The following is a 25,044-nucleotide window of genomic DNA, read 5'->3' as shown; positions in this document are numbered from 1 at the left end:
CACTTTGCCAGAAGCTGTACTCCGAAGGAAGGTGTTAGAAGGCATATAACTTCATGCAATTTTTTAATGAAAGCTTGCCAAGTCCTTGGAGTGTGGTTTAGTAGCTATAGACATCCACCAATGCATGACACTACCTCTGAGAAAAATCCTTGATTCTTCTCTTGCAAGTGATCTTTATGGCTTATGCCTTGTAAGACAGCGATGATGACAGAAGCGCGCCCGATGCACGATGAAGTAAGGGTGGGAGTGGATAATAAATCCGGGGTCGTGGGCACGAATTTCATGTAAACGCCCGACTTGAAGAACCTTCAATAAAATTTCCAGAAAACTTTGAAAGCGCCACATGCTTTGTCTGCTCTTTGGTAGGACCGGTATGCTTTCAGAAAAGCACATGTCTGTGGATGGGGCATGAAGATTCTTTGATAAAATTTCATGTAAACTCCCGACACGAAGATTCGTTAATGAAATTTCCAGTAAACATTGGAAGCGCCACTTGCTCTGTGTGCTCTTGGTAGGAATGGTATGCTTTCAGAAAAGCACACGCCTGCAGCTCTGATACCAATGTCACGGGGACGGGCACCATGTGCCAACAGAAAAGAATAGATTGAACAACTTTAAGCACTTCAAATAACAAGTGAAGTGAAAGAGATGCACAACAAGAGACAGGGAGTGACAGAGTTCCACCCCAAGAGAGCAGTGGCCCCAAACGTTCGCGCCACTTTTGGTATTTCTTTATATTGCTTGAACTCAGTACAATGCCGGTACTCCATCCTCTACACCTCTACGTGGGAGCGTACCAGAGAATGAGCCCTTGGCCATGAAAAGCAGTTACATGAAAAGCGTTCAAACTCAAAAGCAACTGGTCCAAAAGCTGCCAGAACGTTCTGCGAAAATTCGTACAGCTGCCATGTCATCATAGTAAAATGTGGAAATCCGTACAAGTGCCACGTCAGCATGTTAGCGTAATTTTCGGGCGTCTGTGTAGCGGCCACGCCAACATTTTCTATTCCAGAGATTTTTGTGTGTGTGAGTCTACTTATTTTAAGGTCTTAGGTAACTTGGACCCCATCGAACGGGGTCCCATAAGTTGGCAGGAACTCCTCTTTAGAATTAGGCTACTCGGCAAGACTTTGCAAGTTGGCGAGAACTTCTCTTGCTACTTCTGCTTCTTCTGTTGCCTCTTCTTAGGGTTTAGGCCCCTCGGCTGGGATCTTCAGATTGGCTCCGTTCTTCAGTGGCTTGACACGTCAGCAATTTGTGACACCTAACCTCCACTAAGGGTGCATTGATACGGAGGTCGTTTCAAAGTGGCCGTATATATTGCAGGCGTCGATCCTAATGTCTGGGGACGTAACAACCTTGGTGAATCTTGGTCAGTCAGCCACGTGTTGGTCGGGCTAGTTTTCAGTGTTGGTCGGGCTAGTTTTCACTGAATTCTGACAGGTGTGAAAGTGCGTGCAGCTATATGGAATGTGGCCACGCGGCAAGTCATTGACAACTTTATAAGTTGGAAGGGTTTAGGAAACTTGTTGCTAAATTAGCTTTATCTGACAGAAAAATAATTCTAAATGAATCATTAAAATATATATGTGAGAGGGTTTTCTCGCTTCAGACATCAGGAAAAATAATTCTAAATGAATTATTATTGGAATTCTAAGTGAGAGGGTTTTCTCACTGAAATATTTCTAGTGCGTCATTCAAAGTAATGGCGGGAGCACGGTGAACAGGAATATTTGTAAGCCCACCAAGAACGGTTACTTTTGATGTGTCACATCGGATGGATGATAGGGAGCATCGGTAAGAAGTATTTGACCATCCGGGAACAGACATCTCTGATGCATCATAGGATAGGTGACATAGATCATCGCGAAGGAGATTGTACCATAAGTTCGGTGAGAAAGCACTGGGTGCCTGGAGCATCGAAAAAGGAATATTCGACAGTCAGGTAGAAATTCCGAACTGTGTTAGAATTGTGCACAAGAATGGGCAAGCACTTGAATGAAGATGGGTTGAGAGGAAACTTTGATGAAAAACAGATGCTTTTTGAAAAAGCGGGTTGCTTTTTGGGAAAGTAGATGATTTTCCGTAAAGAGGTCTATGTTAGCATTGCATCTATGCATGAGACTGCATTCAGGGACGTCTGGGTTGTGATTGTGTAAGCATTGTTTATAGCTTATAAGGTTTTACTGAGTTTTTAAGGTTCACGCCATTTAAAAAATAGACGGGCCACCCTTTAAAAGAAAGCTTAAAAACCCTACGTTCCCCTTTCTTGCTGCCCTCTCTCATGGTTTGCGGTGTGCCATTGGTCAGATACGCACATCCTCACATCAAGTGGAGATTGAGACTGGTAGATTTAGAGGGATACCAACAGACAATAGGATATGCCGCTTATGCCAGTTAGAGCCAGAGACAGAGCTACATTACATATGTCATTGCACAGTGTACTATGAGATACGGGGCCGTTTCCACTGTTTATTAAGAGAGGGTTTTGGTCCTTTCTCTAGGGTCATGAGTTATGAGGATCAGAGATGTCTTGGGCTATATCTACTCGAGTTACACAGATATAGAGACACTTTTTTGGGGAGAGATGGAGAGAGACAATCCTAGACACAGATTACTAGATATGGAACAGCCAGAGGAGGAGTCATCATTGCAGAGCTCGGCCCACACTCATTCTGCCACTACCGGCACTCTCATTGACTGAGCACTGGAGCTACAGAGATCCAAACGATCACGATTGAGGAGAGGGGCTACACATCATCGACGGAGACTACAGCAGAGGATTCGAGCCATACTCTCTCGATATCCAGAGTGCAGATGAGGATGGATTCTAGTAGTAGTATCTAGTTCTTTTGTACCCAGACATGGTATGGATTCACCATTTTGTAAGAGATTGGTCTCATAGGTCATTTTGGCCTTTTGAAGACGTTAATATAACATTTCATTTCATTTCTCTAGTAGATCTAGAAGGATACAAGCAGACAGCAAGATATTGCACTTATGCCAGTTTCTACTTGAGTTACACAGATATAGCTTAAAAATATCTCAATTGGTGCGTCAGTTGACTTTGCAGTAGAGCAATAAAATGTTCCCCTTGTCATTCTGGAGCTAATGATGCAGAGGTCCAATGCAGCAAAAAGTGCCATGTGGCGACTAGGGTTGTCCACGTCCGTCGAACGGAACGATCCGTCCGTTCCGTCCCGTCCCGTCCCGTCCGTTCCGTCCGGGTTTCGTCCAATTAAAAAAAAATGACCGTTGGCGGACTTTTTTGACCGTTTTTACACCGGTTTTGTAGCGCCACGTGTTGGCAGTTTTTGAACGCCAAAACTTGAACGTTGGGGGCCTTGGAGCCTTGGCCCTTGGGGCATCATAAGCCAATGTGCCATCCCACCCCCAACATCCACACACACACACACACACACAAATGTCAAAGCCACATGGGCCATGGCCATGGCACATGGAATTTGAATTTTGAAGCATGCTCTCTCTTTAACTCTTCTCCCTCTCTCCTCAAAACCTATATAAGGTTGCCCACCCTCTCTTCTTCTCCATATATCCCTCAAGCTCTCTCATTCATCTCCTTCCCTACTCAAGCTCCCTCAAGCTCTCTCCATTCATCAAGGGCCAAGGCTTCAAGCTTTGGCACTCCACCAAGGCTTCAAGCTCCCTTCATCTCCTTCAAGCTCTCCATTATTCCTTCAAGCTCCCTTCATCTCCTTCAAGCTCTCCATTGTTCCTTCAAGCTCCCTTCATCTCCTTCAAGCTCTCCATTATTCCTTAAGCTCCCTTCATCTCCATCCATCTCCTTCAAGCTCTCCATTACTCTAAAGTTCTCTCATCACTCCCCATCCCTCAAGCTCTCCATAATGCCGCCCGCTCTTCATGAAGCCTTTAACAAGCATTGCCGCTACTTTGAAAGGGTGAAGAACAAGCGAAATGTTTGCAAATGGTATTGCAAATATTGTCCGAAGACCATGACCTCAAGCTCCACCCACCTTATCATCCACTTGACCAAGATGGGAGGGGAAGCGGGTCCTTGTCCGAATATCCCTGACGACATTCTCCAAGAGTGCAAAGCAAAGTATCTCCCCTTGAAGACGCGCAAGGGGGTTGCAAAGGCATCGAGGAAGTGGTTCCGCCCGACCATGATCTCTCCGATTCGGGAGAGGATGCTTCTCCATCAATGTCTGGTGCATCCGGCGCCGCTACCATGGCCTCCACCGAGGGTGGTAGCGTCTCAAAGAAGAGCAAAAGAAGTCATGGTGGGCGGCCTCCAAAGCAAGCTACTCTTGCACAAACGGTGGGTGGAACTTCCGGTCCATTGTCTTTCCTCAAAGAGAGGCAACGACAAGCGGAGATAGAGATTGCACGCACCATCATTGAGTGCAATCTCTCTTTTCATATTCTTCGCACGGATCGTTGGAAACGCATGGTGAAGGCTATTGCCGCGGTTGGTCCATGTGAAGGGTGGACGGGAGTGTCGTACCATGACATGCGCACCAAGAAGCTTGATGAAGAGAGGGCACGAATCGACAAGTCTCTTGACCCCGTGCATGTCGGATGGGTAAAGTATGGTTGCTCTATTCTCACCGATGGATGGAGTGACCGCAAGAAGAGGGGAATCATTAATATCCTTGTCTCATGCCCTCTTGGCACCTACTTCTTGCGAGCGGTTTATGCGGGAGTAAGGGGGAAAAAGGTCATGGGTGCCTTCATTTACCGCCACATTCGTCAAGCCATAAAAGAGGTAAAATTTTTTATCCACTCTCAAGTATCTACTATTGTCAATTTTGTCTTTTGCCTTGGCTCTTCTCACTTTCCCTTCTTTCTCCGTATGTAGATCGGTCCAAGCAACGTCATTCAAGTAATCACGGACAATGCCTCCAATTGTGCTTCCATGGCCAAAAAGCTAGAGGCGGAGTATCCACACATAGTATGGACTCCATGTGCATCACATTGCATTGACCTCCTCTTGGAGGACATTGGCGACCTACCTTGGGTGAAGGACATTCTATCCCAAGCCCTCTCCATCGTCAACTTCATCAACAAAAAGGTGAGAGTACTTGCGATATATCGCACTTACTCTGGCTTGGAGTTGAAGAAGCCTTCCGCCACACGCTTTGCCGCTATGTGGCTCCTCCTTGAGCGCCTCTATGATGTGCAAACCAACTTGCAAAAGACAATGGTCTCGGATGAGTTCAAAGCATGGATTGAAGAAGAGACCCAATCATCCCAACAAGATGCAAAGGCCATCCAACGGCTTTGCTTGAAGGAGGAGTTTTGGCAAGAGGTCAAGGGTCTTGTCATGGTGGTATTGCCATTGTATAAGGTGCTTCGGGTGACCGACATGGAAGGGTCTACCATAGGTCTCCTTTACCACTTCATGGAGGAGGCTTACAAGGAGATTGAGAGATCCACCATTCTTGATGGAGCACCCGATGGTTCACGGTAAACATTTCACCTTATGATTTATGTACATTGTAAGTTGTCTTTTTCCATCTACGGTTCTACCCTTCCATGCTTGACTATTTTTCTCTCTCTTTGTAGTGATGTGTTGGAGGACTCTCCAAAGAGAGATGACATTCTCTTCCTTGTTAAAAAGCGGTGGGATTGGATGAGGCGACCAATCCATGGCTTTGCTGCCCTCTTGCATCCGGCTTTCAAAAAGCCATCCATCTTTGCGGATCAAGCACTTCAAGAGGAGCGCGACAAGTACCTTCCAAAGATACTCAATGAAGAACACCATGGAGAGTTTCTCCAAGAGCTCATCAACTATGGAGACCAAAGAGGCACGGCATTCGCTTCCTCGGTGTGTTGGAAGAGGGATTCGTTAGTGAAGCCTCTTTTTTTGGTGGGAATGTTTTGGCTATCAATTGCCTCACCTTCAAAGGGTGGCATTGAGGGTTCTTGGACAGGTATATCGTATATATTAATAATTATACATAATACCATACCATAAATTATAAATTTATAATCTCAATCATGTTATCATTTGACATTCATCATTCATGTGACATAAGTCACCTCTCAATTCCCACAATTCAAATCTCATGCCTCTCTTCTATCATCTATGTGCTCTAGGATTGCTCATCGAGTGCATGTGAGCGGAATTGGTCGGCGTATTCTCTTATACACACCAAGATCCGCAACAAGCTTTCTACGAAGCAATTGGAGCGGCTTATCTATTGTTGCTCCAATTTACGCATGTTGAGGTCCATGGCATGAGATGCCAATGGCTAGGTAGGTAATTGAGTTGGCTACATCATACTCTTTATTTATGCTTTCACATGTATGATGTAATATGTATGATGTATCATGTGCTCATATTTTTGGCATGCCAAATTGCTAACTCCATTAATCTTCTTGCATGTTGTAAATGACAAATAGGTAAATGTAGATGAATGCAAGCTCTCCATTGAGACTCTTAAGAGTCTCAACAAAGATCGCGATCCAGAGGAGGAGCAAATATTTCGAGACCTCTACTTGGAGTTGGAGGAGATTGATCGCCGTGTCTCTCGCACACGGTCCCGCAAGAAGGTGGTTGTGCGAGCTTTGGCAACTACAGGTAGAGGAGCTTCCACTTTGGTTGCTCGTGGGAGTGGAAGAGCGTCGGCACGGACACCCAGGACCTATGTGCGGCGAGGCTCGGGTAGCGGATCTACTATGGCGGACACCACTTTGGAGAATGTGTCCATTTCTAGGCCTGCGGATCCTAGAGAGCCAGAGTTTCATGATGAGGGAAACATCCTTAGTGAGGGAGATTATGGTCTTGCATCTAGTGCATCTGATGCAAGTAGTGATGAGGATGATGCAGCTACCTCTAGCTCAAGCTCGGACCACAACTCCAGTGATGAGAGCGATATGAGCACTTAGAACTCTCTCTTTATGCTTTAAAGTTTGCACCCATGGGCCATGAGACTATGAGTTGTGTCACTACCTTTTGTCACTTGTATCTCTCGAGCCTCGACTCTCTACTTATGTAATGAATTATGAAATCAAATGCAATCATGATCATCTTTTTTCAAACATTGCCGTTTCCAATGTCCATGGCCAAATCTTTAATGTTCTTACTTGTAAGACATCTCCCTTAAGTTGTATGTACTTAATACTAAGTAATTACTCATAATAGAGTAAAAGCTCTGAAAAATATATGACTTATTTTTTTGCATCGTACGTTACTTCAACGTACGTCTAATTTTTTTTAGTTCGATTAGTACCACACGTCTTCGTACGTGTAACCATCGTACGTGACCGTACGTGTCAACTATGGTGGCGACTCCAGAGTGACTTGCTAAGCTTGCATGAAGAGGGGGCGCCCATTTCAAGAGAGCTGATTTTTTATCATCAAGTGACTATAGAGTGTGTGTGTGAGTAGTTGGTGCAAGTGAGGAAGCTTCAATGGAAGGCTTGCCTTCTCCCTTGCTCTATGTAGCGCGATGATTCCGCTCTCGCGCACCTCTCTCCCCTTTTGAATACAGAAATGTGAGAGCTGTTTTTTGATCATCAAGTGACTAAAGAGTGTGTGTGAGTAGTTGGTGCAAGTGAGGAAGCTTCAATGGAAGGCTTGCCTTCTCCCTTGCTCTATGTAGCGCGATGATTCCGCTCTCGCGCACCTCTCTCCCCTTTTGAATACAGAAATGTGATGCCCCGCTTGAGGGCTATTTATCTGTATCTACAGTTATGTGGGTTCATGTGCGATTGCCGAGGCAAGAGCCTCTTGCACAGGTACTGGATTAGCTAGTTGCTAATCCTCCGTAGGTACAGGTGAATTCGGAGAGATTTCACGTGAGAAATCTCGTCCGATTCCGAGGGCAAGTAGCCCTACAGGTGTGGGAGCTCGAGGACTTGCTACGGATGCGACCGGCTCACGAAACTGAGCACCAAACAGACAAATACAACTTGCTGTGTATTTTTTCAGGTTTAGGGTTTCGGCCCTCAATGGTCCCTAATACCCGCAGGAGGTCCAACGATGCGAGGGGACCGCTGTGCAGGTGTTCTGGTGCATTTTTAGGGCAGAAAACAAAGAATTCAATGTGCTGCAGATTCTCGCCAGGTTTTGCGAAGTGTTAGTATGCATCGGGAAAGTCACCTATTGTGTGGGGATACTGTTTGTGAAGCGTCCTAGTATAGTTATGTTGCTGAAATCTGGCCAGATCCGGTCATTTCTAGCCCAGATTATGCGGGGCAGCTCGTAGGAGATCACGGGATGTATTCCCTCTTGAAATATAATAAAGAAATACCGAAAGGGGTTCAAGTCTTTGGGGCCAACAGGTGTCAGCGTTTGCTTGGTAGCACTATAGCTTCCAAGCCGTGTATCTTAAAGTGTTAATTCTTGTCACAGGTTTTATTTGCAAATTTCTCTGTATCCTAAAGTCTAAAGTAAGATTTCGGGTGAAAGCCAAAGTCTGCCGCCCTACAGGCCGGTTTCACCTCTTCCTCCTCTATTCTTATGCTTGTGTCAGATAATAAGGGCAAGTGGGAACAATTTCTACCATGCTTGCAATAATACGCTACATTCGTCAACAGGCAAGGCACATTTTGAGATTGTAGAGGGTGGCAAAAAGGTTCCTCCCATTTTACACACAAAGGACAAAATTTTCGAAGTAGATCGATATGTAGAGAACATGGATGAAATGTATAAGAGGATCGAGCTTGCATTGGCGAAGATTCATGCAAAGTAGAAAAGGGCTGGCGATCGTCACGGACGTGAATTGTTGTTTTCACTTGTTGATTCGGTACTCTTACGGTTTGCAAAGGCAAGGTTAAAGAAGATGAAGGGCAAGGAAAGGGCCTTTTCAAGTACTTGAGAAGATCAACAATGCTGCCTATAGGATGAAATTGCCTCACACTTGGAAGATTCATAATGCGTTTCACGTGAGTCTTCTAAGACCCTTTGTGGTTGATGTGCTAGAAGATATGCTAGATGAGGATCAACCAGAAGTTGAGGAACTTGATGAAATCTTGGTACCTGAGGAAATTTTGGCACATACGGAAAGAAAAGTTAAGGGAAAAGTTGCATGATAGTATTTGGTGAAGTTTAGAAACAGCAATGGCCTAGGAGGAGCGTATTTTACACTCGACAAATGTTGCACAGTTGACCACTCAGAAAATCATATAAACACATGGCATTAGCAGCCCCTTCCATAGCCTCTATTGAAGTATGAAGCCCTCAAAGTGAAAGAAAGAATGCTCAAAGATCAAGAAGCGCACAATGTAGAACTGCATCCAGCCTGCTGGAGGAAATTTCGGCTAAAGAAACATCCAAGGTACCTAATCCTGTATACACAAGCTCCTTGAGAGATCAAGAAAGGTCACACCATCTACCAAGTACCAAGAGTAAGGAGGGATTTTATCCGTGAAACCTTCTACTGCGGTTATGTTGCCGAAATCGGGCTAGACTAGGCCATTTTTGGCCCGGTAAAAGCAGGACAACTTGTAGGAACCTGCAGGTTTTATCTCAAGTTTTACAAGAATAAAGAAATACGGAAAGGGGCACCAGTCTTTGGGGCCTACAGGCCCCGGGGTGTCAATGTCTGCTCGGTAGTACTCTAACTCCCAAGCCATGGTTTGTTTGAAGTGTTAATTCCAATCACAGGTTTATTTGCAAAGTGTCTCTGTGTCGTAATTAAAGATTTAGGTGAAAGCTAGAGTCTACCGCCCTGCGGACTGGTTTTAGCCCGCCAGAGTCTGTACGGTTCTATGAGTTTGTCGAGTTCCATTGAGTTCCGAGTCTTTTGTGCTTTGAGTTGTTGCATTTCAGTGTGATGTTTTCTTTCTGTTGGATTGAGGTTTCTTGCATAGTGCACCGAGGAGCACCCACTGTAGAGAGCACGACACACTTTCCCTGCTTCAGGTGTTCTCATTTTAGCAACCGACCACACAGGCCACGCTCCCCCCCCCCCCCCAAAGGGACTATGGCACAGAACAACCGGTATGCTGATGAGTGTAGAGACCTTTATCGCGTGTTGCGTGCGCACCGGACCCTCGGGGAGATCACTTATCGAGACGCCAGATGAAGGTTCTTACATGCCGAAAGCGGCGAGCTTTCGAGGAGGCACAGGATCTAGAGCTATATTGCTTATTTATGAGCATGGACAGTCACAACATGGTGCATCCTTCAAGAGCCACGCCTGACAACTATTGAGGACCCACAAGCATGGCGCGATTATGCAGAGAGACTCTATGAGGTACCAAACTAGCCTCCCATTCCACAATCACCTGGACCTCGACCCACGAGCGCTTCTTTCTTCATAGCAGAGATGGTCAAGAAGGCCATCCACTGTCTAGACCACCGTCGGTCTTCAGATCATACAGGATTACAGAATGAGCACCTCATTTACGCAACCATCACTATAGCCTCGTTGATTGCTCATGTATTCAACTGGGCTTAGGCGAGGGCTTACTAAAGGAGTCTACTCGGCACACCATTATGCCAATCCACAAATCTGGGGACACCTTGGACCTAGGGAAGTACAAGACTATCATGATTGGCCATAGAATGGCCAAACTGCAGGTCTAGACTCTACTAGACCAGGCAAGTGACGAGACCCCGGCTCGACCAAGACGAGGAGGGCTGGACTAGGGACGAGGAAGGACTAGACCAGGGACGAGGAAGGCCTAGACCAGGACGAGAGAGGACCAGACAAGGTTGGACCAGCACGAGGAGGGCTGGACCAGGAACGAGGAAGAACTAGACCAGGGACGAGGAAGGCCTAGACGAGGACGAGAGAGGACCAGACAGGACCAGCCCAGCAGGCTACACAATGCAAGGCAAAGTAGGCGAAACCAACTAGCTTCACGATTTGTACCTTAACAGAGAGTGAGATTTCAGTTGAGGTCCCACCATGATCGCCAAAAATGAGAGCACCTGTAGCGCGGATAGCGTGTCGTTCTCTTTACAGTGGGTGCTTCTCAGTGCTATGTGCGTGACTATCTCTCAAACAACTGAAAACAAAGGAACAAAAGACAACAACTGATCACACAGAGACACAATAGTAGACTAGAACATAGGACTCGACTATATCAAAGAACCGATACAGACTTTGGCATGGCAGCACACTCAGCTCGGTCCAGAACTCACAGGTACAATGGGGGTGTCGAGGCTCAGATGTGCAGGGATGTGCAAACGTGCTGTGTGTCTAGACTGGCTACTCTAGACGACGACGCTGGACCATATATGAAGAAGATAATCTGATGACCCAATAGCTACTACTCATGTCCCACCATAAAGAGCCACCAACGGCTCATAAATGTCAGCCATCTAAGTCTATCTCCAGACTGAGTGGTGATGGTGACCTGGCCACGATGTCCACTAGAACCACCGTCGTATCCCTGCCACGTGTCGCTGCCCAGCCCAGCCTAGAGAGTCCGTCCAATGTGAACGAGACCAAACCAACTGTACTAACTGTGTCCTGTGAAAGTGACACTGTAGCCTGCTACAAATTGGATCACATCTCTCCTTGAGTGGAAGATGTCACACTATAGAGGTCCGCGTGTTACTGGATGTTGGGCTCCATGACTCAGCCACGGACTGATTGAGGAGATCTAGACCCGAGAGTGTCGAGCTGCTGAGGAGAGACAAGCCCAGATGATGACTCACCCAACTGCGTTCATCCGAGCAGCCCTTGCTCCAAATCCTCCCATGTACCACATCTACACCCCCCTATTAGCACAGGATGGAGCTAGCAAGCTTGATGCATCTGCATGGTTGTTCTACCTTGACAATATAGACATGCACACATCCCTAGTACTAGAGCTCCAACCCCCCCTCCCCCCCACACACACACACACCTAGATCCCATCATACACCAGGGTTTTCTCTTTATTTTGTACCAATTTGGATTGGTCTTTTTTGATAGATGGCAGACATACACACGTGTATACTTGAATTTTCTCATAGGCTGACTTCGGCCTTGCATAGACGTTCAGGAGATCCAACCGCCCACGACCGCAGGGGGCCTCACAACATTGACGGAGACTGTAGTAGAGGATCCGGATCACTCTAGCTCTACATGCAAGACGCCCGGTCAAAGTGCTGACCATGGAGGACAGTGATGAGATTCCACAGCAACCGATGAGGGATCTCCTTTGAGTTTGATCCACCTACCTTTGTTGATTTTTATCACCCATTGTATCAAAGCCCCCCCCCCCCCCCCCCCCCCCCCCCCCCCCCCCCCCCTTCCCCTCTTCCCCGCTCCCCCGGCCATTTCAATTCTTTGTACAAACAGTGTATTCGATTCATCACTTGTAACTTTTTGGTCTCATAGGTCAATTTGGCCTTTTGAAGACGTTACTATAACATTTCATATTTCTCTCTCTTCTGAGGCCATCGTCATTTGTGGCCTCTCAATCTATGTCCACCCTCTTGCCGTGACTCCATGCTCCCAAATAACTTCTTGCTACAGCATCATGGGTGGGCCGTAGTGTTAATAGCCACCACTTTCAGTAGGGCTCCTCAAAATGTGCCTAGTGGCACCAACTCTCTAGCGTTGCCAGTATTGCATACCCTATGGTGAACTGGTCTCTGGCTGCACTCGCCATGCAAAAGTGACCCCCAGTTCTAGTGAAGGCAACTCCGAGGTATCTGGTGGTAAGGCCATGCTCCTAAAAAGCTTCTTGCTACATTATCGCAGGTGGGCCGTAGTGTCAATAGCCACCGCATTGTACGAGGCTCGTAAAAATGTGTATAGTGGCACCAATGCTCTAGCATTGCCAGTATTGCATACCCTTTGGTGAGCCGGCCTCTGGCTGCACTTACCATACAAAAGTGACCCGTAGTTCTAGTGAAGGCGCCCGGATAGACATAAGAGTCAAGTACCTCATCTAGGCCACCTGCTAATGTAAAGACAAGTCTACTCTTGGTGTGTCAAGAGTTGTAGAAGATCATGACCCTGTTTTTCCCAAAGTTTTAGTAAGGCCCCTTTGCTTACAAAACTTGGCAAAAGCCTGAAGGTGCTCTCATATGACTCATCCTCAGCATAAAGCATGCTATGGACTGGAGTACGTGAAAGGGAGACACCGCACGAGGCGCTGTTCCTGAAGCTTGTTGCGGCTGGCTTGCAAGGTCGAGCGCTTAGATTTTTCCAAGCGCTCTACAGGTCCACCTCTGTTAAAGTCCAACACATGGAGCAACTGTCGGATTTGATTCCAGTGTAGCGGGAAGTCCGCCAAGGTTGCCCGGGATTGCCTTGTCTCTTTAACATATATATAAATGATATTTTGGATGCAGATGGGGAAACATGGGGCTTGGAAGTACCTAACTTCCTCAAGAGAATTAAGGGACTCCTTTTTGCCGACGACCTGGTTGTGCTCGTTGACTCTCTTGAAAGCCTACAAACGAGCCTAGACAAGGTAAGTGAATGGGCCAAGACCTGGGGCATGACCTTTAAAATTGACAAATGCATGGTCATGGTGTTCCACGGAGACCTACATGACCTCTCTATGATACTTCTTCTAGGGGGCGAGATGGTTGTAGTAGGTGAAACGTACAAGTACCTTGGCATCGATTTAGACTCGACCTTTTTTACTGAACGCATTGTCAAGGAGCGAGCGGACAAGGGTAGGAAACGCCTATTCGCATGCCAGCACCTGCTGGCAAAACAAGCCATCCCCATCTGGTCTCAATTAATTGTTTTTAAGGCGTGCGTGTACCCAGTAATTTGTTAAGGCGCGGAAATTATGGGGGCCCACGATCAACGTGTCCTTCACTCTTTGCAGTGCCTTTTCGCCACCGAGATGCGAATGTTACTCGGGAAGGGAGCAAACTCAACCTCTGTAGGGACGGCAACTCTCCACCACGAGTTTAACATCCCACCCATACCTGCTTTTTGTGGGGGACTACGAGCAAGGGCTTTTGACAAGTACCGCTCGGTTTCATCCACCTGGATAGGCTCCTTTGTAAACAAGAAGCTTAAGAACCAACCGTTCAAGAAGTGGACTTGGACGACTAGAACCCAGAACAAGATGAATAAGTATATCCCAGCGCGCTGACTTTAGCTCAGCCTGCTACCACGCATGGGACAAAAGGGACGAGAGGCATTCGTGCCTAGCGTTGGAGCCCTATAAGACAGCCGGCTTTGAACAAACACGTGGATACTTGCTCCTACTCAATAGGAGCACTATTGTGAATAGGAAGGAAGAGAGAGTGCTGGCTCTTGCGAGAGTAGGTGGACTCAAACTGGTGGATAGTTGGAGGCACGGACACAGTATTTGCTCGCTGTGCTCCCAGTTAGAGGGCCGTTCGCTTTCGCATCTGCTGGTGTCTTACTCGCCGATTCATGATTCTAGGTGCTGTTGGCTAAATCGATTCAACTCCACCTTCAACGATATCGACCCGCCGTTGGACCCTGAAGAAAGGACCGTTATCCTCCATGGTGGGGAGGCCCTTCTGGGTATGCCGTGATCCGCACTCGAGGAAGGGAACGTCCCTGTGGGGAAGTTCCTCGGTGAGGTTGTACCTCGGTACTTGGGTGCTTTGCATAGGCAGATGGAGGGATAGTGCCCTCCTTCCTATGCTTTTGTTCTATAATCCGATCCCTACCGAGGGAAATGACGTCATTCTCCCCAAGCGAAGCCAAATGAGCTACAAGAGCGCCCAAGGGCCTTGCCCCCGGGAGGGGATCAACCTCGCCAAAACGGGGTTGGGAGGTGCAAAGGGAGACACCACCAACCTTAGCGGACGCCACCTGTGAGCCGACGCCCTTCCAAGCGGGTATGGCATTTTCTAGGGGAAAACCATTGGGTTACAAGGGCAGTTTAGCGTCGTGAGCGATAAGCTACCTAGAGGAGGAAACTCCAAAGGGAAGATCGAAGCAAGTGCCGCAGTACCTGGGCCTCTGAACAGAGGTACTTGGTCGCTGTCACGCCCATAACTAGTCAGTGAGATGGGTCTCTCAAGGGCACTGCCCTAAGAGTGTAGATAATTCTGGCCTCTTGGGGAAGCAAAGCCTCACGTAGTCCAAAGGAAACTAGTGACAAGAGCATCTGCCCTAGGAGCCTAGGTGCATAGTCTCGGTCGTTCTTCTTCTGCACTTTTTTGTTGTATGAGGGGAACGGCCGGGAGTGCCCAACCCGAGTCCTAAAACAAAACAAAACAAAACAAAAAAGTACGTGAAAGGTCTGCTTTGTCCACATGCCAAGTGGACATACTTTACTACCTCATTACTATAAAGCCCAAACAGTATTTTAGAAAGTGGACACCCTTGCTGCAGACGTGTAGTGTTAGCATGGGCTTTGATCGACCGCCAAGTTATGGTACTCGGCCAGCTTTCTAGCTTTAATTTCAAAAGTATATGAGTTTTTTACTCCAATAGAAAATAAGAAACTCCTGTATTTTGCATCAGCGTCATTTATAGTACACAGTCTTTATGTATTATACTTTTCTTATTTGCACGGCTGTCCCATATTTGGCTGCAACGTTCTGCTGTTGGTGTTGAGTACTTAATTTCTAAAACTCAAGCTTGCATACCAGATTTGTTAATGTTCTGTAATCAATGCAATGAGCGTGGAATTATCCGTTGTTTATAATCTTATATTCCGATCTACATACTCAAATCACACCTTTTGATACAATATTTGAAGTGAGATGGGAGGCATCCTTCTGGCTCTGTTCTCCCCTCTCCCATTTTTTGCTGCTCTCTCTCTTTGCATGAATCATTACTATTTGTGCAAAATGTTGGGGTATACTGAAATGTTTCTTGTTCAGAAAAAAAAGCGGTTATCATAACATATTTTGGAGTGATCGAGAATTCTTATACCATCTAAAACATTCTAGGATTTCAAGCTTCAAAAACATTTAATGTTTATTTCAGAATCTCAATGTTGACCGAGATTTCCATGAAGTGGGGATTGCACAATTCACAGCAAAACATTTTGTTGTGAAAAATTGCCTACCCCTTGCAAAGTCCAATACGGTGCTATCAGCTTGGAACCCTCCAAGCGAATGGGGAAGGTATGGCAGATTGTTGTTCTTTTTAGCTCCCAATATGCAGAGGTTTCTAGATAGATGCGTCATAGACGTGTAAATACTAGCATTGACTTGTGTCTCCAGAAATTCTATGCTACGAGTAGATGCCAGGCAAGGTGCACCCAAGGAAGGAAATTCTCCACTAGAGCTTTTCCAGGTTTCTTTCTTTCATTTAAGATTGGATTATTTGACATACGATATTGGTCAAATGACGACTGGATTTTGTCGATGATGAGTAGCTCATCATTCAAGTGATGATGTGCAGGTTGAAATCTATCCTCTCAGAATTCACCTGACAGAAAAAATGTACAGAATGATGTGGGATTATTTTTTTCCTAAAGAGGACCGTGACACACAGAGGCGGCAAGTATGACATTTCAATGTCAATGACATTTCATTTTCTTTAGAAATGTGAACATCCTAAAGGGCTTCTCAGAGCTAATAAGCATCCTTTTGTGTCTTGAAGGTTTGGGAAGCCTCTACAACTGCAGTAGTAAAACGAGGAAAGAAAATGACATCAGGAGGCAATGAAGGGCCAAGTTCTTCAACAACTAAACGAGACCAGATGCCAACAAAAGGAAGTGGTACTCTTTCCTCTATCTTACCGTCAGGTATCCAACCACAGCTAAAAGGGGAAGAATGGCAGGGTGTTGACTTCAAATTGACGGCACAAATTTTGGAGGTCAGCTTCTATCACTGAAGTTCCTTTCTTGGCTCGTCTACAAATTGATGTGTTTGCTGGATTTTGTAAGGATTTAATTGTAAGGTTCCGTATAACCATTGTAATGATTGAGATCATACTTCTGGACGGTAAGATACCTCTGATATCAATTGCAACCCATGGTTAGTAAAAAAATTGTGATCATTCTCTTGCAAGATTTTGAATATACAGTTGAGGGTTGGGTCTCTGAAAAAATGTTTCCATAATGGGACATCTTATGAGATTGCCCGTTATTTGTGAACCATAACCTTAAATATGGAGTAAATGCTGCAAAAAAAGCTATTAATCTCACATTCTTCATGCAGAAGGATATGAAGATGGCTAATGCAAGAGGTACAAAATTATCAGGACTTCAGAGGTCCTCGTCCTTTGATGCAAGTAAGGAGGACAATCCAGATGATGCTTCAGTTTTGGAAATGGTGCAAAATACAGACTCAACCTTCGCGCTATCTTTATCACGAAATCTACATTGTGGTCAACCTGAGCAAGTGGAGACAGTTCAGCAGAACTCATTGATTTCTATTAGTCCAGTTGATAACGGACTGCTCAAATCGCGGGATACCCCTCGAGGCAATAGATCTCACAAGTTATCCCGTGATGATAAAAAGCTTGTCAAATCAAGTTCTCAAGATGAAAAGAAGAGTTCTGCGCACAATCCTACCAATCTAGAACTTCACAATATTAAGATAAGTCAGGTATGATTTTGTTTCATCTTCAGTTAAGGTGCTTTTTGGTTCAGTTACACGTTTGTGGATTATTAGTGTTTTCTGTAGGCCATGTATAGGTAGTTAACTTACAGTTGCACTATATGTACTTTGCAAATGAACTGTATAATGATTGCTCTATTGAAATGTGGAAGTGTGCAGGTGGAGCTTCTTGTTACGTATGAGGGTTCAAGACTAAGTGTCAATGAATTGCGTCTTCTAATGGATACTTTTACACGAGTACAGTTTAGAGGAACTTGGCGGCGTTTTTTCTCAAGAGTGAAAAAGCATATTATTTGGAGCGTGCTCAAGTCAGTTGCAGGCATGCAGGTAACCCCTCATAATCAGTTCTACAGATTGGTGTATTGGTCCTATGGTAGAAGGCAGGCTGTTTCGGGGATTAGGCCATAGTAGTTTACATGTTATACTGTTGGAAACAGTTTTTGCTTCTAGCTTCAACTGTTGTAAACAAAATGTACATGGCATAATGTGTTTACTTCGGTAGGCATATCACCATTTCAAACTTGGCATATGGGGAAAGAAATGCTTCTAGGCAGCCTCAATTTTCAATGGGCTTTTGTCAAAAGAAACAAGGGCAATTGCTATGTGCAGTTAAGCAAGTCCTGCAATTTATAAATCTTTTTAATGAATGTTCTTTTGAATTAGTTTCCTTTGAGCTATTTGATTCAGCTTTGAAATTCCTGATTGAAATGAATCATGGAAGCAGCCCTACCACTTCAAACAGATCTGCCAGGGTTTGTTTGTTAACAGGTTTGTTTGATTCTTGTGTAGGGCAAGAAATTCAAAGATAAGCTGCAGTCACAAGGTCAGGTGGATGCTGGAGGCTATCCTGGTGATGAATCTAGCTCCAGTGATAGTGATGGAAGTAATGCAGGGGCCTACGAACAATTTTTTCCATCAAACTTCAAAAGGTCAACTGATCGGGCAGGTGAAGGGTTTGTATCATCTATAAGGGGGCTGTTTAATTCACAACGGAAAAAAGCCAAAGCCGTTTTGTTGAGAACTAAGCGAGGCGATAATGAAGTCGCTGAGGGTGGCTGGACAGAGGGTGAAGCTGACAGTGCACCTTTCACCAGACAATTGAGTATTAGCAAAGCAAAGCGCCTTCTTCGCAGGCATACCAAAAAGTTTCTCTCCAGCACAAGGCATAGAGGTCTCTCTCTCTCTCTCTCTCTCTCTCTCTCTCTCTCTCTCTCTCTCTCTCTCAAAAGGACGGGCTCTCATTTTGCGCTTTCCCTCCATGGAAGAAAAGAAAGACTTTTTAAAGAAGAGGCCAACCCTCAAGAAAACAGGTATCTTTTTAGGAGATGATCTTACGCTCTCACAGCTTGCACATATGAGAGAGGTCATGCCAGAGATTATAGCAGCAAGGGAGAAGGGGAAGTTAGCTTTCTACAGAAATGGACGAGTAGTGATTACAGAGCACCGCTCTACATGACGGTGCGAGACCTATGGGACCACTCTCAAGATGGCAGTTTGGAACTGTAATGGTTCGTATAGACTTGATGTGGGGGCCTTTGAGGATAGCTTCAGAGACAGAAACATTGTTTTCTACTCAGACTCATCGGGCTCCAGGACAGTTGATGCCGCACATATCAGGATACAGATGGGAGACAGCTTGTAGGACATGCACCAGAACTGCACATGGGACTAGAGGATCATGAGGTGTAGCAGTTCTTTTTAGAGAGGAGCTCCAACCACTATTGCGCATAGTTCGGAGAGATGATCAGGCCAGATACTTGTGGGTGAGGCTGAGGGCAGAGACTGGACGTTTCTTGTACATCGCCATATGCTATTTTCCTCCCAGCACTTCAGTATATGCTTCACCCAGAGGACAGTCTCCTTACTCTGCACTTGATGATGATATCTGGGAGTTCTCCAGAGATGGAGACATCATACTCCTGGGGGATTTCAATGCCCGTACAGGCAGCTCACAGACAGTCTTCTATGACACATCAGAGGAGATGCTTAGAGAGCTAGAGCCAGAGGAGTCGGGACTTGAGAGATGCTCACACGACAGAGAACATACAGAGTATGGGAGATACCTGAGAGAGATGACGACTACTCACAGTTTAGCCATACTGAATGGCTTAACGACTTTCCCATTGTCTACAGGTTTTACTTGTTTTCCACATAGACATGGGTCCAGCACTGTAGACTATGTTCTGACACATCCGAGCTTTATCTCTCACATTTAGGATTTCACAGTGGGGCCCAGGCCAGTTGGGATAGCAGTAGATCATGCACTTTTAACATTATCAGTCTCCTTTGAGTACAATACATCTCAGGCCTCACGGGGTGGTGGACATACACGCTATACTTTTACACCAGAGACTGACTCAGTCTATGTAGAGGAGATATGTAGGCTTTTATGCACATCAGAGCCAGTATACACAGTGGAGGAGATCACATCTATGCTGACAGTGACATTACATGGGGCAGCGACAGAGGCATATCCACACACTCAGCCGGGGCAGAGACGTCTTTCTGGACACATGCCTCAGAACAACTGGTATGATGAGGAGTGTAGACAGAGGAGAGCTCAGATACAGCGGGACCTTACATTGGGAGTGATCACCTATAGACAGTCTCGCATTGCTACACGACGACTAGTGCGGCGGAAGAAGCGAGCTTTCTTGGTCCAGATGGAGCAAGATTTATATCAGCTCTTCCTTAGTAGAGATTCAGGAGAGGCTTGGCATCTATTCCATGAGAAGTCTCCCCCACCAGTGATTACTTCTACAGAGATATGGGGGCAGTATGCAACATCTTTATACACTGTACCTGGACAACCACCATTACCAGACCCACCACAGCCATGTCCGGCTACGAGCACCTTCTTTACCACTGAGATGGTAAAGGAGGCCATTGACGGGATGAAGACCAGACGGGCACAGGATCATGAGGGTTTGGTAGCAGAGCACATTATACATGCTGGGGATTTGTTGGCAGAGATGCTTGCACGGCTATTCAACCGTGTCATGTGTGAGGGTCTCTCTGAGTCTTGGAGATTATCTACTATTGTACCTATCTTCAAGACAGGTGACCCCACAGTGCCGGGGAATTACCGTATTATCATGGTAGGACACACATTGGCACGGTTATATGCATCCATCCTCGAGCATAGGCTGAGCAGTTGGGCAGAGATTATGGGCATACGAGCACCTGGGCAGGCTGGTTTCAGAAGGGGTTTCTCCACACTAGATCATGTCTTTACACTCAGAGCTATCATTGAGGAGGGTCGAGCACATGGTAGACGGATATACTGCAGCTTTGTGGATTTTCGCAAAGCGTTTGACACAGTCCGAGGGCCAGATTGATGCACCGGCTTATGGAATTGGGGGTACCCACAGAGCTGATGTGGGGGATCATGGCATTGTACAGTTCAGTGATGGGTCATGTACGCACATCAGAGGGGATATCCGACATAGTTCACTCCACCATCGGAGTGAAACAGGGATGCCCACTGTCCTCTACTTTATTTGGCATGTATGTTGATGGGGTCTCTGATTATATTGACAGAGGAGGAGATAGAGGTGCTCAGCTTGCAGGGACATGGATCCCTCTTTTATTGTATGCTGACGATATCGTGTTGATATCAGAATCGCCAGAGGGTATGCAGAGACATTTGGACGCATTGCATAGTTTTGCAGAGGATAGTGGATTGTCTGTCAACCTTGGTAAGACCAAGGTCATGGTATTTAATACCACGCCACAGTGGGTTAGGAGATCAACACCTACTTTCACATATGGTCAGGACAGTATGGCGTACACTGATGCATACACATATCTTGGGGTGGTCTTTAGTGGACCGAGGTTCACACTGAAAGTGACAGCAAACACTAGATTGACTCGTGCCTATGCAGCCCTAGGTGGTTTAGAGAGGATTTGTTCGCAAGTTCAGTTCCAGGAACCTCGAACAAAGCTCTGGCCTTTCGATACTTTGGTCGCTTCAGTTATGCACTACGCGGTTCAGGTTTGGGGATCGTCTATTGACAATGCTGGATGGACTAATATGGAGAGACCCCTGATATCTATGATTTCTAGGCTGATTAGAGCCAAGGCCTCAGTCCCACATGACATCATACGAGCGGAGCTGGCTGCCCCACCTATGGAGGTTGAGGCACTCACCAGATCAGTATCATTTGTACACAGCTTATGGGACACCACCAGGGACAGGTATGCCAGGCTTGCTCTCGAGTCATCCAGACAGCTGGCATTACAGGGAGATACATCATGTTGGTATGCACAGATGAGCTCATGGTTTCAGAGGCATGGTTTCAGCATGGACAGGCTGCCCCCTTTCCCGTATTCTCTTGATGCACCATCCTTGGCTCTTACACGGATGGAGACTACTAGACTCATTCGGCAGGATCTTATCCAGCTTGATAGCAAAAGGACATGGATAGAACCATCACGGGAGTTGGGTAAGAAGAGGGTTTTCTATAGAGAACATCTTCTTCAACTCACGACAGACGGATTTGTCACACGGCCCAGTTACATGGACACACATCTATCTCATAGGTTAGGATGTGCTATTGGCCAGATTCGCACATCTTCACACCAGCTTGGGATTGAGACAGGTAGATTCAGAGGCATACCAGCAGACAGTAGGATATGTCAGTTATGCCATGCAGAGCCAGAGACAGAGTTTCACTACATATGTCGCTGCACAGTCTACTATGAGATACGGGGACGCTTTCATTGTCTATTCAGAGATGGTTTTGACTCGTTAGACAGAGTCATGAGATATCAGGATCAAAGATGTCTCGGATTATTCCTACTTGAGATTCAGAGACATAGAGACGCTCTACTGAATGGGCAAAGACAGAGACAGTCTCAGAGACGCATCTCAGATTTCTTCAGTCTGAGTACCACAGAGTCAGAGGGGACACCACCACCAGAGAGCTCGGTTCCCACCCATACACACATCAGCGGTACTCTCATTGATCGAGCTACAGAGTTAGGGAGATCGAGACGACCGCGACTGAGGAGGGGAGCCACGCAGCACCGGCGGAGATTGCGGCAGAGGATCCACAGGATTCTAGCACGACACCCAGAATGTCGATCGGGATAGGCTTCATGCTACTGTTATATTGTATCATGGTGACACTTATCCCCACTTTGTACCTTTATGGTGATACCATTGCTCAGCCTACCAGCCACCTATAGGAGTCGGTAGCACTCCTATCAGTTCTTTGTTTGTAGTTTTCTTGTTTGTACCCAGACTTGGTACTAGACTCATCATGGTAATCAGTTGGTCTCATAGGTCATTTTGGCCTCTTGTAGACGTTAATATATCATTTCATTTCTCTCTCTCTCTCTCTCTCTCTCTCTCTCTCTCTCTCTCTCTCTCTCTCTCTCTCTCTCTCTCTCTCTCTCTCTCTACATTGACAGCGATGGGGATAAAGGTGCTCAGTTGGCAGGGACATGGATGCCACTTTTGTTATATGCTGATGACATAGTGTTGATCTCCGAATCCCCAGAGGGAATGCAACGTCAATTGGATGCTCTGCATACGTTTGCCCACGAAAGTGGTTTGTCTGTCAACCTTGGTAAAACCAAGGTTATGGTGTTTAATACCACCCCACAGTGGATCAGGAGGTCAGCACCTACCCTCACATACGGCCAGGAGACTGTGGAGTACACAGACGCTTACACTTACCTTGGAGTGGTTTTTAGCGGACGTACATTCTCACTCAGAAGAGCAGCAGAAACCAGACTTACTAGAGCCCACGCAGCATTGGGTAGATTGGAGAGGATGTGTTCGCAGGTTCAGTTTCAGGAGCCCCGGACGAAGCTCTGGCTCTTTGACACCTTGGTGGCTTCAGCATTGCTCTATGGAACCGAGATATGGGGACCTTCACTGGATCACCACGGGAGGACGGGTCGCTCAGACGGATGGGGGAACATGGAGAAACCTCTCATCTCTATGATCTCGCGGCTCATTAGAGCCAAGGCATTAGTACCACAGGCCATTATCCGAGCAGATCTAGCGGCCCCCCCACTTGTGGTGGAGGCGCTCACCAGATCAGTCTCCTTCATAAACCACACATGGGCACTTCCTAGAGACAGATATGCTCGCATAGCACTTGAAGCCTCTCGACAGTTAGCCATACAAGGAGATACAACATGCTGGTATGGGGAGATGACATCATGGTTTCAGGCACATGGGTTCAGCATAGACCGGCTGCCACCATTCCATTACTCATTGGATGCACCATCTCTCACCCTTACACAATCAGAGATCACCAAGCTCATACGCCAAGACCTGACCCAGCTAGACACCAGAAGGACATGGATACAACCAGCATAGGAATTGGGCACGAAGATGGCTTTTTACAAAGACCACCTTCTCCAGCTTACGGAAGATGGTTTTGTGGCGAGACAAGGATACATGGATACCCACTTGTCTCATGGGATACGATGTGCTATTGGCCAGTTACGCACATCTTCTCACCAGTTGCGGATTGAGACGGGGAGATACAGCGGAGTACTAGCAGAGGACAGGACATGCCCCTTCTGTAACATGGAGCCTGAGACAGAGCTACACTATACATGTCGCTGCCCCGTCTACTACGAGATACGAGGCAGCTTCCATTGCTTGTTCAGAGAAGGTTTTGGACCACTCTCAAGAGTCATGGGATACGAAGATCAGAGATGTCTGGGTTTGTTCTTGCTCGAGCTGTGCAGACACAAAGATAGCCTGATGAATGGCGAGGCTAGCCAGTCTCAAAGACGGATCACAGACTTCTTCAGAGCAGACATGGGACAGCCGCAAGAGCCACTCCCATAGCAGAGCTCCCCCTCGTCTCATACCAGAGGCACACTTATTGACCGAGCGATTGAACTGGGGAAATCCAGGGCGCCCGCGACTGCGAAGAACTACACAACATCGACGGAGGCTACGACAGAAAATTCGGAGCACGCTGGCCAGGCATGCACGACGCCCGGTCAGACTACTAACCATGGAGGAAATTGATGAGATTCGCCAACGACCGATGCTAGATCTCTTGTGATTCAGCTATCCCAACAAGCCGCCCGTTTTTTGCTTGGTCTTTTGCTTGGTTCACATCGATCAACTTAGGACCCCATAGTATATATCTTTGTTTTGTATTGTTGTTAGGTTATTTTGTTACTCTGAATTTGTATCAGATCCACCACTTTGTAACTTTCGGGTCTCATAGGTCATTCTGGCCTTTTGAAGACGTTAATATAACATTTCATTTCATCTCTCTCTCTCTCTCTCTCTCTCTCTCTCTCTCTCTCTCTCTCTCTCTCTCTCTCTCTCTCTCTCTCTCTCTCTCTCTCTCTCTCTCTCTCTCTCTCTCTCTCTCTCTCTCTCGCTCGCTACGCCCCGCACCTGCCCCTGCCCCTGTTCGCGCGCCGCTGAGCCCGCCTGCAGCCCCGCGCGCTGTTGAGCGTCTCTCTGTGCTACTCGCTGCTCGCGCGCGCTGCTGCCTGGCTTGCGTCCTGCCCCCCCGCCTTTGCCGTCGCGCCCGCCGCCCTGCACCCCCGCCTCTGTCCCGCGCGCCCGTCGTTTTGCACCCCGTCGCCCTGCCCTACTTGCGCGTTGCACGCTGCCCTAGCCCTCCAACCTCTACACGTAGCATGTCTCCCCCCCCCCTTTCCTA

General features: G+C 46.7%; 2 protein-coding genes across 6 annotated transcripts in view; both read left to right on the top strand.

The window, feature by feature from the left end:
• Window positions 1-25,044, top strand: part of LOC147446658 (protein SABRE-like) — a 268,711-nt gene that overhangs the window by 198,735 nt on the left and 44,932 nt on the right. For 4 of the 5 annotated variants that reach the window (XM_086525848.1, XM_086525849.1, XM_086525851.1 and 1 more), the window contains 7 exons: window positions 15,810-15,949; window positions 16,049-16,121; window positions 16,230-16,331; window positions 16,431-16,646; window positions 16,991-17,380; window positions 17,552-17,719; window positions 18,182-18,563. In XM_086525848.1, the coding sequence (XP_086381974.1) occupies window positions 15,810-15,949; window positions 16,049-16,121; window positions 16,230-16,331; window positions 16,431-16,646; window positions 16,991-17,380; window positions 17,552-17,719; window positions 18,182-18,563 (1,471 nt within the window). Of the gene's footprint in view, window positions 1-15,809; window positions 15,950-16,048; window positions 16,122-16,229; window positions 16,332-16,430; window positions 16,647-16,990; window positions 17,381-17,544; window positions 17,720-18,181; window positions 18,564-25,044 lie in introns of those variants that run through there. The other variant, XM_086525850.1, reaches the window with a different exon arrangement.
• LOC147446659 (uncharacterized) lies at window positions 4,061-6,873 on the top strand. Its single transcript, XM_086525965.1, has 3 exons — window positions 4,061-5,448; window positions 5,548-5,915; window positions 6,398-6,873. The coding sequence occupies exons 1-3, from the start codon at window positions 4,898-4,900 to the stop codon at window positions 6,871-6,873; spliced, it is 1,395 nt and encodes a 464-aa protein (XP_086382091.1). The 5' UTR covers window positions 4,061-4,897.

This window comes from Adiantum capillus-veneris, chromosome 12 (assembly GCF_014529385.1).
Source record: "Adiantum capillus-veneris isolate H3 chromosome 12, ASM1452938v2, whole genome shotgun sequence".
Taxonomy (NCBI): domain Eukaryota; kingdom Viridiplantae; phylum Streptophyta; class Polypodiopsida; order Polypodiales; family Pteridaceae; genus Adiantum; species Adiantum capillus-veneris.
This window is presented reverse-complemented; position numbering and strand designations above follow the sequence as displayed.